Below are 15,000 nucleotides of genomic sequence, written 5' to 3'. Positions count from 1 at the left end.
AACTATCAGCAGGGTCTGGAGGTGCACACGCAGGTGGTGAGCAGCAGCAACTTCAGCGAGATCTCTGCCTTCATGCCCGTCCTCAAAGTGCTCATGACCATCGCCAACAAGCTGGCCGTGTGACTCGGCTCGGGCTCGAGGAAGAGCATCCCGCGCAGCAGGACTTACTCATCCCGCAGCGAGCGTGGATCGCAGTGAATTAAATGCAACGGGAGCCGACTGGTGCGACGTGGTGCGTTTAATTCAGTGTGAAAAAGTGCGAGCTTTATCATGAAACGCAGGCAGAACGACTTTTTTTTTTTTTTTTTTTTTTTTTCGGCATCGATGCATGCATCGCGGCCCTTAAAGAAGCAGAACCAATTTGTAAAAAAAATAAAAATGAAAAGCACTGTTAATTGTGCATCGAAAAGACGTTGTTTCATAAACCGTGTTGAACTGAATGCAACCGTTTGTCTGAGTAAATTATGTTAAATAATTCTGGCGCGTGTTGCTGCATTTAAAGGAAATGAATGCGGGGTTATTTCATAAACGGTTTGCCTAAAATGGCTTATTTGTGATCTCAATGTGAGAATCTACACTTTCTGTGCGTAATTGTTCATAAATAATGCCATGTTTTGTAAAATGATGTAAAATGATCACAGTTTGAATGAAAATATAGCCTTAAAACCAATCCGTAAATGCTATTTGAAATAATTTCTGTGCAAATTGTTGCATTCAGTTCGGTCGTGAATTCGTTCTGAATGCATTTCATGAATGAGGTCCAGAGTTTTTTTAACGTTACGCGAGCAGAGAGGTGCGACGCCGTCTGTAGTTTATTCATCGTGATGATTGTTGAAGTCCGTGTTTTCGATTGGGTTTGGTTCGTGTGAAGGCTTGTTTTTCTATTGCACTCATAGGGAGGGTGATGCTTGAGCCGCCTTGCTGTTTCTCCTCTAAACACTCCTGTAGAAAAACTTCATTAGATGTTCTTCAAACCATCGAAACGAAGATGAACCGGTGAGGCTTTGGGCTGAAGAGAGAGCCAATCTCATACAATCTGTCCAGAAAGTGTCCAGGTGTCGTTTCACCCTTAAGCCAACGAATAAAATCCAGAAATAGAACGGTTTGAATGTAAAAAAAGTGTTGAATTTTCATGAAACATTAAATGGAGCTAAAAATATTCTTAAATTGTATTTTCTCTTGATGTTGAAGGTGAACTATGAAAGGTTTTGTTAGATTCTTCAGCGCTTGAACGGTTCACCTGATGAGAATATAATGTCTTCTTGCGTGTTTATATTCTGGTAATGAATATGTCGTCGTCAAATATTCAAAAGCATCATCAAACCGGTTTATTCTGAAGCTCATGAGTCAAGCTCTTACATGCTTGAGAACACTTGAAGTAAAATATACACAACTTTCATAACTTCAATATTCAAAAATAATATTTTCATTAAGGGTCATATCAAGCAATTACATACATGCATAAATACATATATATACATATATACATACATATATATATATATATATATATATATATATATATATACACACATGTATATGTATATAAACGCATATATACACACATGTACTACTACTGAATATTAATACTACGAATACTACATATTGCATTTTATTTATATATATATATATATATATATATATATATATATATATATATATATATATATATATATATATATATATATATATATAAATTCTATAAGTAAAAATCATGGTCCAAGAAGTTTTCTACACATAAATATATCAGAACTTCATTTTTTGATCAGTAATATACATTGCTAAGAACCGCATTTAATGTTTTTACATTAATGGTCTTTAATGTTTACATTTTGAGGTTATTCAAAATTAATATTATCAATTAATTGTTTTCGATTCAAAACATCCCTAATCAACCTTTCTTTAAATGCAAGATTTATTTAATTCTGTGGATAATTTGCAATTTTATTGTCAATTACTTAGACACATTATATATATATATATATATATATATATATATATATATATATATATATATATATATATATATATATATATATATATATTTTTTTTTTTTTTTTTTTTTTTTTTTTTTTTTTGCAATATGTGGTATTCGTAGTATTAATATTCCGTACTAGTATTTGCGTGTGCATTTGGCTCTACTAAAAACAGGGATAAAGTGAGTTGCACTCATAGTTATCTCTGTAAAACAGCTCATTATCTATTTTGCGGGTTTTCCCTCGGATGAGTTTTACGACACGAGTCTGGATGAAGGAGAGGCCGCAGCCCTTCACACAGCGTTTCCGGGTGGCTGTATAATTTCGTCAGTACACTAGAGAGGCGCTCGCTGATTGGTCCGGCGGGGTCATACGGCGCCGCTGATTGGCCGACGCTCATCTGCTGTTGAAATTCCCGGGACGTTGTGAACTGCCGTAACCTTTCTCCGCGGTGACCGAGAATAACACGGGCCTGCGGTTCTGGGTCTGTGTGTCAGCCATCAGGAAGCTGACACGAGGTCAAATCGTACTCAATTACTTCATATTTAGTAACTGCAGTTATTGCCGTGACCTTAGACGTCATTGCAACGTTCTGCTGGTTACCGTCCAAACTAGCATACCTGAAAAACCCGTGAAAGCCGAGAAATGTTGTAATAATAAGTATTAATCATTATCATTATTACACTTATTCGTTAAAATATAAACGTGTTGAGTGCTGATTCCGCCGTCTGTGAGCTGACACAAACACAACCTGCCAGAGAATGAGAGACGAGTGCAGACATGACTTTTAATTACGAGCTGAAAAAAAATTATTCGCTGTCATTTAACAGAAGGAATTAATACTTCGCCTGAACTCATGAGTTGAATTTGATTTCGAATCAGAGAGCCGATATGAAGCTCTTGTCTGTTTAATTAAATCGATTCAACACAAACACTAACGATATTTATGATTGAGGGATCTTTTTAAACGCGGAATTGGCGCGAAATTTTGAGCGGGCTGTTTCTTTCTAAAATGGCTACTCTTTTTTTATGTATTATGTGTAATTTTTAGCGTATTCTCTGTTCTTCTATTATTTCTTGCTTTGCGTGTTTTAGGATGGAGTGTTAGTGCGGAAAATAGTCTTTTCCTAACGCGAAGCTTGTGAGATAGACCTACGATTCATAAAAGAGCCGCTTAACACCACGCGTTAAAACGAGCGGCGTGAGAATATGAGGATAATTAATTATGAACCCTAATTTACAAAGAGCTCGGGAGTTGGTCCTTCTTAATAAAACCTATTTCAGCCTCGATTCACAAAAAAACGGTTTGGAATCGATTCTTTTGGGATTCAAACCCGCAGGGTAACCATAGCAACGGCGGCTCGAGCGTTTTCCGTTGGAATTCTCAACGTCGACGAAGGTTTGCGAAGCGTACTTTTACACGTTATATATCTGTTCAGTGTTTTGTTTTGATAAATCTTTAACCTAATTGACATTTGTCAGATTAAATAATCGCGTTAAGATAACGTTATTAAGATACTACTAGGTTATCTTAAAAACAGACTGTTATAAGGTTTATTTCATATTAGCGCCACAGTTTTCAGTATTAGAACCTAGAACAGTCGTGTTCACACTGCACCAACTCTCACTGACTGGAAAAAATGAATTATCCTGTATCTACAATCTAAAATTTACTATAATTTTTGCTTTCACACTATTTATTTCTACATATGCCCTCAATATTGCTTTTCAAAGGAGCTATGGTCATAAATTGAAAGGAAATTGTCGGTACGTATTAAATATAGATTTAATGAATTGTTTTTCTAGTCCTGTTTTATTAGATTGCATCTGCTTAGACTGGACCCAATATAAACTTAACTATCAGTTCTTCACTGATTAATGAGTTACTTTTAGTTCATTTCCATTTGGTTTATTTAGCTCTTTATTAGCATTTTTTCCTTCCAAACCGTGTAATAGTCAAGCTTTGATAAAGTGACTGGAGCATATAACACTTTAAAGCATGTCAAAATGAATGCCACAAAACTGAAAATTGGCATAAAATGAAGCACAGAATGCGTACATGTGTCAGAAAGTGTAGAAGTGTTTGCTTCAGACTTTATTTCCAGTAAATTATTAAGAAACAAGGGTCTATTGATTATTACAGGCTGTTACCGCAAACAGGAACGTCACATTAGTTTTAAGAGCCAAAGGCTTCTTCAAAACGGCATGAGAAATACCACAACTGCTTTTCGACGTCTTGAGTCGCAAGTGTCAAGAGTAAAAATAAGGCCATCTGTCCCGTGTGAGAGGAACGGCAGTCACAATACAGTATAAAGTCTTCAAAGGATTATTACCAGGCAAATTAATTACAAGCAACCTGTCGGATGAAATGCAAAAAATACATTGTTTGATTAAACATACAGGTAAACTAGAGCAAAAAACCAGCTCAGGTCACATGCAACACAACGGTTTTTGGCATCATAATACTCGTTAACTATTATAATTACACAGATACATCCGTCGGTTTTATGCGATAGACGAGAGAGTTCTGAATTAATACAGCATGCTTACACGAACAAACGTATTAACAGATGAAAAACGCAGAACTCAGAAGATAAGCATGGTGTCACACAATTAATTATACGAATCCAAACTGTACACCGTACAGTACTAAATAAATCAAGAATCAACACGAGTCCATCGTTCTCAACCGTTCAATCCTCCGCGGCTCACGATCATTCATTACAAGTCAGCCTTACAGACGAGACGCTCAACTGAAAGCAGAAAGACCGCTTTGCGTCGTGTTTGTGCCGCGGTCAAAAATAGAAATGGCGAATCAATAATACAGATTCCAATTAATTCAAGCGTTTCTCCGAATTAGAAATTTGTGCAAGTATGGGCGAAACGGTAGAGTAGCGTATTTGGTCTAGTCCAGATACAGTAAGGTGCAGCTGTAGGAAATTAAACGGATGTGAATGTTTCTACTAAGAGCGCGCGGCTAGGTTCGGTTAAGGGACACGCAGAATAGAAGTTGGGCACCGCGTTTAGCTCCTGCATTGAGCAAACCGGCACGTCAGCGACAAGAGCTTAGTCTACAGCTGCTGTCGAGACGAGGAAGCCGGAAAGAAAATCTGAATAAGCGCTACACAAACAGGCCGGATCCCCCTATTAAAGCGTCACGGGCTAGACCGGGGGGCGAGAGAAAAAAAACAAACATAAGCATTAGTCATCTGACACTCCTCGCCGCCGATCGTCCGTCCTCCTGTTGTCGGGTTTAGCGGTTGGTTGAGAGCGCCGTTAGCCGGTCCGGTGGCTGCCGTCTCCGGTGCGCTGAGCTCGAGCCAGCACTGCCTCTTTGGACACGCTCTTGGGCTCTGTGGCCAGACCCAGGAAACACATGAGGTCAATGAAGCAGGTGGTCAGGTTGAGCTTGCAGCCGAACTCGCTGGTGGCGTAGTCGAAGGGGAACGTGTGGTGGTAGTTATGGAAGCCCTCACCTGAGAACATGAACCAGGAGGTGATTAGGCAAATTAATCAGCAATACACAATCTAACAGAAGCTTAAAGGCTTTTTTTCTATTATACAAAATAAAAAATATATATATATATATATATATATATATATATATATATATATATATATATATATATATATATATATATATATATATAATAAGAAGTTAAGTATAGTAATAAACAGACATTTCATTATTTTTAAAGAAAAATTTTATATTTATTTAGATATTTTTATACTGATGGTATATAATTATTTGTATAAATCAAAAATATATTCTAAATATAACAGAAAATATTACTTCTAATATTTGCAAAAAAAAACAATCCATGTCATTTTCGCAAAAATTAATTAGTACTGTATACATACTACATAATATAATTTTTTTAAAAATTACATTTATTTTATATTTTTAATCATTTTGAATATATTTTTACACAAATTTAGCAATTTTTCATATATATATATATATTTTTAAATATACTGTAAATGTAACATTTAATACAAAATTTTAGATATAAATGATAAAAATAGTGTTTTTGGCAAAATGTTTTATCATTATGCATTTCACTTATTTTGACTAGGCTAAAAAAATAACCAAGCTGGCTAACACAATAAAACACTATAAAAACACGATAGCATAATAAAAACGTCATTTTTACAATCACATACAATCTGTTTTTGTAAATAAACATTTCACACACACACACACGTCCTCCAAAGCTACATCTTTGTTTCTTTTGCATTGCAGTAATGAGAAATTCAGGTTAAATGTGCTCTCTGAGGTTTGTTGATGGTCGGAGTGAAACCAGTGGTCGTGTGTCTGTCTGATTTGACCCTCGCAGGCCGTGTGAGCCGGCTCAGACGTACCTATAGCGCTGAAGGTGACGAATCTGTTCTCGCGGGGGTTGATGCTGCCGTCGTACGGCCGGTTCCCCCACATGTGCGCGGCGCTGTTGACCAGCCAGGTGGAGTTGAGCACCGTCGCGTATCTCAGGAGGCCGGGGACGAAATACGCCACCCACAGAGACTCGCCCCACATGTACCACGGTACGACCGTCGGCACCAGGAAGCACATCACCACCACAGACAGCTTGTAGTGCCTGAAACGGTCCAAACAACTCCGTTAAAACAGTTCACTCCAGCCTAAACAGCACTGACATATATGACCCTGGAGCACAGAAATAGACAAAATAGCCCGAAATCATTAGGACATTAAGTGAAGATCATGTTCCGAGAAGATAACGTACGTTTAGGAAAACTCATTTTTGATTACTAATATGCATTGCCATTATTTAAAGCTGATTTTCTCCAAATGTAGATTTTTTTTTAAACCATCAGGTTTCAGATTTTCAAATAGTTTTCAGACAAACACCGTCCTATTCTAATAAGCCACACATTAATGAAAAGATTATTTACTCGTGATGTAAAAACGTTTTGTTATTTAATCATACATCATTTTTTGGTAAAAAAGGGCTGTTAAAAATGTATTTGTCTTCAAATTCTTCCAGTAACAATCAAATCTTTAGGGAGTCATTGAATCATTCACTTTGCAAATTCCAGAATCAGCTCTAAACGTACGCTTTTTGTTCGTGCTATTAATGCTTCATCTTGACGCTTAATGCTTAAAATAAATGCATTCGATATCTAGCGTTTTTTAAGTCGTATTGGAATCGGTAACATTACGGGAATGACACCCGACCCGGTTTCGTGGTGCAGGGTCGCACATAAAGGGATCTCAGACTCGCCTCCTCTGAAACATGACGACTTGGTCGGCCTTCAGGTCGTCGAGGTCCAGCTTGCGTCCCTTCTCGATGACGTCCGGGTGTTTGCGAACCAGCAGCCAGCCGACGTGAGAGAAGAAGAACCCTCGACCGGCGTTGTGGGGGTCGGCGTCCGTCTCGGAGAACTTGTGGTGAACGCGATGATCGCGCGACCATTCGTAGATGTCGTTCTACAGCGGGCGAAGAAGAGCGGCATTTCAACACCACGCACGAAAAACAGCGCGGGCAGCGCACAACTACACCTTACAGCGCGAAGAACGGAAATATACGGAAACACGTTTACAAAAACAAAAAGTGCAACTGAGACTCATAAAGTCCAATTCTGGGGAAAAATAAAAGAAAATATATCACACAATTCATGCGTAGTATCTCGCAATTGCAAAAAAAAGTCAACTGCTATTACAAAACTTAGCTCCAAGTCGTTTTTTATTTGCTGAGGAATAAATGGAAGCCAAATGCACTAATAATTAACTTTATAGAAAGCGACTAACTGCTTTTTACAGCGTATACAGCCAGCCGTCAAATATCTAGTTATCGTTAACTAAAACCATAAAGTACTTGATAACGATAAACCTTAACTGAAATAAAACTAAATTGTTTAATTTGCTGAGATGACTATGAAGTATTATATAGACAGAATAAACTAATAAAAAAAATCTAAATATAACGATTTTAATAGTAATGCTTAGAATAGAGATGATTTAGAATGAGAGATTTAATTTGAATCATTTCCAGACTGGCGTTTATTGTGGAGTGTGCGTCACTATCTTTAAGGCGAGGTGTGGATGAAGGTGGCGTTACCTGGAAGGCCATGGAGTTAGCTAAGGCGAGGAAGATCCGGAGAGGTAAAGATGCTTTATATGATCTGTGACTCCAGAGCCGGTGAACTCCTGCGGTGATGCCCAGACCGCTGAACAAGAAACACGCCAAAACTGAAAAAAAACAACCAAACATACGCCATCCGTCATACACAGATGCAAACACAACTTCAGTGTTCAATGCACGTGCATGAAGCTCAATGCCTTGATTTTATGCATCTTTACACTGATTTTTAGTGCATTTTTGTTTAGCAAATATGACTAGTCATAGTCTATCGCCAAACAGGCAGGTAAACCAGTTGTACATGTAGGCTAAGTGCGACGGTAACATTCCGCTAAACGTCTCCTTTTGCGTTCCACGCTGGTAAACGGTGGCCGTGTTCGTTTTCGGCCTGATTTATAGAGGGTTTATGCATTAGCACACACGACTAGTCGTAGTCTATTACTAATAGTGATCAAGCCAGTGGTGAATATGAGCTCAATAAACTAAAAAGCAGGACTAGGGTCGGGGAATCTAAAAAAACTCGATCTCAATTCGGCTTTGTTTGTTTTTTTTTTTTTAAAGTGCAACGGTAACATTCTGCTAAACGTCTCCTTTTGCGTTCCACGCTGGTAAACGGTGACCGTTTTAGTTTTTCGGCATGATTTATAGAGGGTTTATGCATTAGCAAACACAACTAGTCATAGTCTATTACTAAAAGCGAGCAAACCAGTGGTGAATATGAGCTCAATGTCAGAAGTGGTAGGTCAGGTCACCAATATTAGTTAACTAACTACCCACCTGTTTTACTACTAGAGGATGAGATCTTAAAAAAGAATGGAGTGAATGAAAATCTGCACACGATCTCTAAAACAGTGCTATTTCATCCAAACACCGCCGTGTCCTATCCAACCACACATCAGTGGAAAGATCATTTATTCACGATGTTTACGTCTCAATAAACTAATAAACAGGACTAGGGTCGGGGAATCAAAAAAAGCTCGATCTCCATTCGGCTTTGTTTTTTTTGGAAAAGTGCGACGGTAACATTCCGCTAAACGTCTCCTTTTGCTTTCCACGCCGGTAAACGGTGACCGTTTTAGTTTTTCGGCCTGATTTATAGAGGGTTTATGTATCAGCAAACAACTAATGGACGACTAGTCATCGTCCATTACCAAACCAGTGGTGAATATGAGCTCAATAAACTAAAATCTCAATAAACTAAAAAACAGGGAATCGAAAAAAGCTCGATCTCCATTCGGCTTAGTTTTTGGGAAAAGTGCGACGGTAACATTCCGCTAAACGTCTCCTTTTGCTTTCGACGCCGGTAAACAGTGGCCATGTTCGTTTTCGGCCTGATTTATAGAGGGTTTATGCATCAGCAAACAACTAATGGACGACTAGTCATAGTCTATTACTAAAAGCGATCAAACCAGTGGTGAATATGAGCTCAATAAACTAAAAAACAGGGAATCGAAAAAAGCTCGATCTCCATTCGGCTTTGTTTTTTGGGGGGGGGGAAGTGCATCGGTAACATTCCGCTAAACGTCTCCTTTGGCGTCGCCCGCCGGTATACGGTGACCGTTTTCCGCCTGATTTGTCTCTGCATGAATACTTACACCAGACCCACGTGAGAGCTCGGGCGGACGGGAACAGGAAGAGTCCGTACACGGCTCCGACGTGCAGTAAACTCATGAGGATGACGTTCCTCCACACGATGATGATGGGGGGCTTGGGCCCTTCTTTCTCTTTATACGTGTGATCAAACTCGTCCTCCACCGTCTCCCGTTCCGGATACCAGACCGGAGATTTGATTTCCCTGTCGGGCATGATGACCACTGCCGACACACACACACACACGCACGGTTCTGTTATTATAACATGCAGGAAACAGCAGCGGAAGCCAACAACGACGAACACTCACCGATCGAGCTCCTCGGTAAAGCGGTGATGAAGCGAACGCGTGCCGCTCGACGCAAACAGCTGCCGGTGATGCAGAAATGCCGCTCGCTGATTGGTCAGAGAGTTTGATGCCACCCCAAAGAGAGCGCTCCGATTGGCTGAGGTTTATCTGCTGTTTCGCGTGCTCGTTATTCACGCCAGCATCCCGGTCTAACTCGAGCTCACCGGAGCCGGTGCATTTATACGGTAAACCCGCTCACCCCACCGGCGAGGAGTTCCTCCGCCGCAGCCAATCACCGGCGGATCCCCAAAAGCACCGTTTCATCATTCCACGCATCAATATTTTCAAATCAGGTTGTAACTTCATATCGTACCTTAATTATGCTAAATATTGATACACCGATAAGAGGACGAGGAAGCCTCTAATTACAGCGAGCTATCAGCTGAACCGCGGTTACCCCGGAGACTTGTGGGTAATTAAGGCACTTCGTGTAATGTCGTGTTATATGGTCCCTTCCATAAAATCAGCACGTCGAATAAATGATTCGGTTCATAGAAATCAGGTCTCTGGGCAATCCTGGATGCAAATTAAAAAGAATTTTATTTTTTATTTAAGCGAAAACTACTTCGTTTTAGTGAAAAGATTTTTTTTTTTTTTTTTATTTTTTACCAGATCAGATGAAAATATACAGTACTTTTATTAATTAATTATATGTAAATTTGTATAACGTTTTGTATAAATGATATTCAAGCTTAATCACTAGATTTTTTTTTCTATTATTTGTAGAATATATATATATATATATATATATATATATATATATATATATATATATATATATATATATAAAAGGTTAATTGATTTTATGTCATATAGCATGTAAATATATATATAATATATATAGTACTTTTCATTTCAATGCTAATTTATAATAATATATTTATTATGTAATATTAAAATATATATATGTTTATATTTGTATAAATTATATATATATATATATATAATATATATATAAAAAGTAACACTTTTTCATTTGTTCAGACTCTTAATAATAATAATACATTTTAAAAGTTCATTGGTTTATTTTGTACCAGATCAGATGAATATATCCAATTCTTTTCATTTCTATGTAATTTATAATAATATATTTTAATAATAATTTAAAATTGATATATTATTAATATATTTAATATATAAATGCATTTTTCCTATACATATATTTAATATATAAATGCATATATATTTTATATACATACCCTATATACATATATATATATATATTTATATATATATACATAATAAATATACAAGCACACACACACATATATATATTATAAAAACAAACACTTATTTTATCATGTAAATAAATATATTTTATTTTGGATGTAATTAATCATATTAATTATATAATAAAAAGAAATATATATATATATATATATATATATATATATATATATATATATATATATATATATATATCATATATAAATATATAATCTAAAATAATGACAATGTCCTCTTAAATTAAGTTACCCACTTTTTACCTAAATTGAAGTTTACCTCCTAGTTAAACATTTTTAAAAAACTATGCAAGGATCAGCTTTACTGGTGAAAAAGCAATTTCTTTATTTTGAGGAATTTCTTTCGTTTCGGCTGTGATTACAGAACTCTATTTTAATTTCTTTGGTCCTTCGAGAGACTTTTTATTCTCTTTTTGAAATGATCATTTGTGTTTTGAATCGACATGTGGGAGTTTTTTCCACACATGTGTCACAGCAGCGATAAACTGATATGAAGAAGATACGGGTGACTCCACGAGATCCCGTCCAGATAATAACGATAAAGATATTGACATGGCATGATGTTGAGTGATATCATTCAAACCTTTGCTCTCAGTTTGCCATCACGCACGCCGGAAACACCCACCCGCACTGAGACCCAAATAAACTAATACTGGGAAAGAAATTAATACTTCTACACATTAAGAAGGAAATTAAATTGATCCAAAGTAAACTAAAAAATATATATATATATTTGTAATGTTAGGAAAATATCAAATAAATGCTGTGTCTTTGAATATCGTGTTCATCTGTGAATCCTGAAAAATCAAATGTAGAGCTGTTTTAAATATTGACAGTAATCAGAAATGTTTTTTTGAGCAGAAAATCAGCGTTTTAGAAATACTTACGTAAATAATCACGTTTTATATTTGTGAAATATCATTTTATTTTATTCTATTAAAGTATCAGTGAGCAGAAAAGGCTTCTTTTGATAACAAAATTATAACTTTTTTCCCCACCAGATTATAACTAAACGTTTTTTGGTACCACTTTACAATAAGGTTCATTAGTTAATATGAAAAATAGCGTTTATTAATTTTTAATTTCAGCATTTACTAATGCATGCCGTGAACTAACATTAACAAAGATTAATAAATGGCACAATCAATGCATGGTTCGTTCGTGTTACTCAACTAATGTTACATTTTTATATGTCTTTTTTGTGAGTGTTGGTGAAATAAAGGAGAGAGGAGTTATTATATATAATTATTATATTAATTATTATATTAATAAATCAAAAAAGCGCGCAAACACTCAAACAGTGCCTAGAGTTTTAGACTTAAAAGTATTTTATGATCACACACACACACACACACACACACACACACACACACACACACACACACACACACACACACTCCATTTAACCAACATTTAATGCAACGTAGAGGCATCTTTGCATCTTTGGATGCGTCTCTAGCGCCATCTACTGTGCGACTCTTAAAAGACAGATCATCAATAGCCTGCATCAAACATTTAAATATGATTTTAATGTGCAATCAGAGATATATTCAGCATCATGCGTCATCGTCATTATTGATATCTTGCCCGATGCATGTTGATTCTTATTTGATAAATCTAATTTTATAAGTAGAACAGGAAAAGTAATAGGCTGCTCTATACAGTCTGAGCATATATTTCCTTGCATTCGTTTAATTTAAAAGGCTCATATTATTCCTCATATTCAGTGTCGAGTTCAGACACGTCATCATTACTCGCCAGAGACTGTTATCCATAGAAATAGAAAAAAACGGTGGAACTGATGCTGGTTTTGAATCTAAAGTGTAAGATGGGAAGGGTTGACGGCCCAGGCTCTGCCTCTAATTGGCCAGGCACAATGACTGCAATATTTAACATCAAACAAATATAAATAGGAAATATTAGAAAAATGAGAAAAGGTAACAGCGAGGTCGGTTTGTGTGTGTGTGCTACGTGTAAAAATAATCCAGACCTCCTCTGGATAAATCGCGGATAGCAGAGTCACGTGGCAGCTGTTACATTTCTCAGCGTTGATAGGGACGAACCAATCACAGCCGTGTGTGGTTAACTCAATCCCCATAGCGATTGGTTGAGTGGATTTAAAGCTGTAAGTCTGTTACGGTTTTTTTTAAATAAGATAATAATTTCACAAGACGGATATCAGCAACAAAACAATACACATGGGGCCAAGTTTACCAAATTAACCAGGCTTATTTCAGTTCGTCTGATCCAAATCAGCTGACAATCAGTCAGAGTAACTAAAATAAACAATATATTCAATCAGTCGGACTTATTTTCAGTGAGTTTGATTATTTGAGGCAGGTGAAACAGGGCCCTGCTGAGATTTGAACGGGTTTGGACGGAAAGCAGCGCTTTTTTGGGCCGCCGAGCGCCCCCTGCAGGAAACACCGAGCGCGGCGCCTGACAGGAAGCGGTTGTTCTCATCAGCGGACGGCGCTCGCAGCTCGATGGTGCGCTCTCCGTGTGTTTATTAAATCATCTGGCGTTTCTAAGTAGCTCAGAGATGGAGGTGAACAGGGACGAAGCGGAGCGCTGCATCGAGATCGCGATCGGAGCGCTGGAGAGCGCGCAGCCGGAGAAAGCGCGCAGGTTCCTGGAGAAAGCGCAGCGGCTGTTCCCGACGCGCAGAGCCCGGGGTGAGCGCACTCGACGCGGCTAATCCAGGCCCGACCGCCTCGGTTAGCCTCCCGCGGAGCTCCGCGCACGGCAGCGACACCGGGTCGTGTTTGTCGTTCAGTGAATGCTGTGTTCGTGTGTTCGGGGGGAAACGAGCAGCTCTGGGCGGTATCCGTGCGCGATGTGTGCTAACGGCTAATCGCTAGATCTCGCGCCGCTGTTATAAACACTGACATCTGATTAGTGTGTGTGTGTGTGTGTGTGTGTGTGTGTGTGTGTGTGTGTGTGTGTGTGTGTGTGTGTGTTGCTGTATCGTTATAGAGTTGATGATGATGATGTAACTATTGCATATACAGGTCAGATTGAGATGTCATGTTAATCTGGTCGTGTCTCAAATCCCAGTGAGCCGCCTCATTAGACGGCATACTAGGGCACGACGTTCACTTGCTGAAAAGGTGTCCGAAAAGGTTGTTTAGATGAGCATCTCATCACGCGGATGTGCTATACTTGAGTGTACTGTGTTTTGAGACACGGGCGGTTTGGAGAAGTGCAGCATTCCGTCAGTGTCTCTGCAGCGGATGGGTGCCGTCAGAATGAGAGTCGTCGCGACAATCCGCAACGCTCCAGTCCATCGGTTAACGTCCGGAGCAGACGAAAAAATGGATCGTTTCAGCTTTTAACTCGGTTATTCTGACGGCACCCATCCGCTGCTGAGACGTTACTCCGAACCGTTAACCGTAATTCTGCGGTCTCCTGTCGTTTGTCAGAGCTGCTGGCGTCTCTGGAGCAGAACGGCGAGGCGTCGTCTCAGAACGGTGCTGCTGGAGCCGACGCCACGGAAGCTCGTCAGCGCAGGTCAGGGGTCAGCAGTAACGGGGCGGCACCTGTCGACTCCACTAAACCCTACACACCTGAGCAGGCCGAGGCCGTCAGAAGGTGAGAGAAGTGTTCACTTCACCGGCGTCTCTCCCTTCATCCACACCTCAGACAGACACTTCAGCTTTTTACTCCACTATTAAACCTAGTCATAGTTTCTTGAACCAAAAGAAAGAGTTTTATGTTAATTCTACACATTGATAAATGTTTTT

At 38.4% G+C, this 15,000-nt stretch overlaps 3 protein-coding genes across 4 annotated transcripts in view; 2 read left to right on the top strand and 1 right to left on the bottom strand.

Annotated features, from left to right (window-relative positions):
- Positions 1–1,159, top strand: part of sec31b (SEC31 homolog B, COPII coat complex component) — a 22,706-nt gene extending 21,547 nt beyond the window's left edge. For both annotated transcript variants that reach the window (XM_043231038.1, XM_043231037.1), the window contains one exon: positions 1–1,159. This exon is cut by the window's left edge and continues 57 nt beyond it. In XM_043231038.1, coding sequence (XP_043086973.1) covers positions 1–123 — 123 coding nt within the window. In that variant the 3' untranslated portion in view covers positions 124–1,159.
- Positions 1,160–4,036: 2,877 nt separating this feature from the next.
- Positions 4,037–10,116, bottom strand: scd (stearoyl-CoA desaturase (delta-9-desaturase)). Its single transcript, XM_043231040.1, has 6 exons — positions 9,975–10,116; positions 9,670–9,888; positions 8,054–8,184; positions 7,217–7,422; positions 6,339–6,571; positions 4,037–5,452 (listed from the first exon to the last, which is right to left on the bottom strand). Exons 2-6 carry the CDS (start codon positions 9,878–9,880, stop codon positions 5,253–5,255), a joined length of 981 nt encoding a protein of 326 aa, XP_043086975.1. The 5' UTR covers positions 9,881–9,888; positions 9,975–10,116; the 3' UTR covers positions 4,037–5,252.
- A 3,578-nt stretch (positions 10,117–13,694) lies between these two features.
- Positions 13,695–15,000, top strand: part of dnajb12b (DnaJ heat shock protein family (Hsp40) member B12b) — a 12,411-nt gene continuing 11,105 nt past the window's right edge. The window contains exons 1-2 of the mRNA XM_043231039.1: positions 13,695–13,932; positions 14,680–14,848. Coding sequence (XP_043086974.1) covers positions 13,800–13,932; positions 14,680–14,848 — 302 coding nt within the window. The 5' untranslated portion in view covers positions 13,695–13,799. The remainder of the gene's footprint in view (positions 13,933–14,679; positions 14,849–15,000) is intronic.

Source organism: Puntigrus tetrazona, unplaced genomic scaffold (genome assembly GCF_018831695.1).
Source record: "Puntigrus tetrazona isolate hp1 unplaced genomic scaffold, ASM1883169v1 S000000283, whole genome shotgun sequence".
Classification (NCBI taxonomy): Eukaryota; Metazoa; Chordata; class Actinopteri; order Cypriniformes; family Cyprinidae; genus Puntigrus; species Puntigrus tetrazona.
Note: the sequence above shows the minus strand (reverse complement) of the source record. Positions and strands in the feature narration are given on the sequence as shown.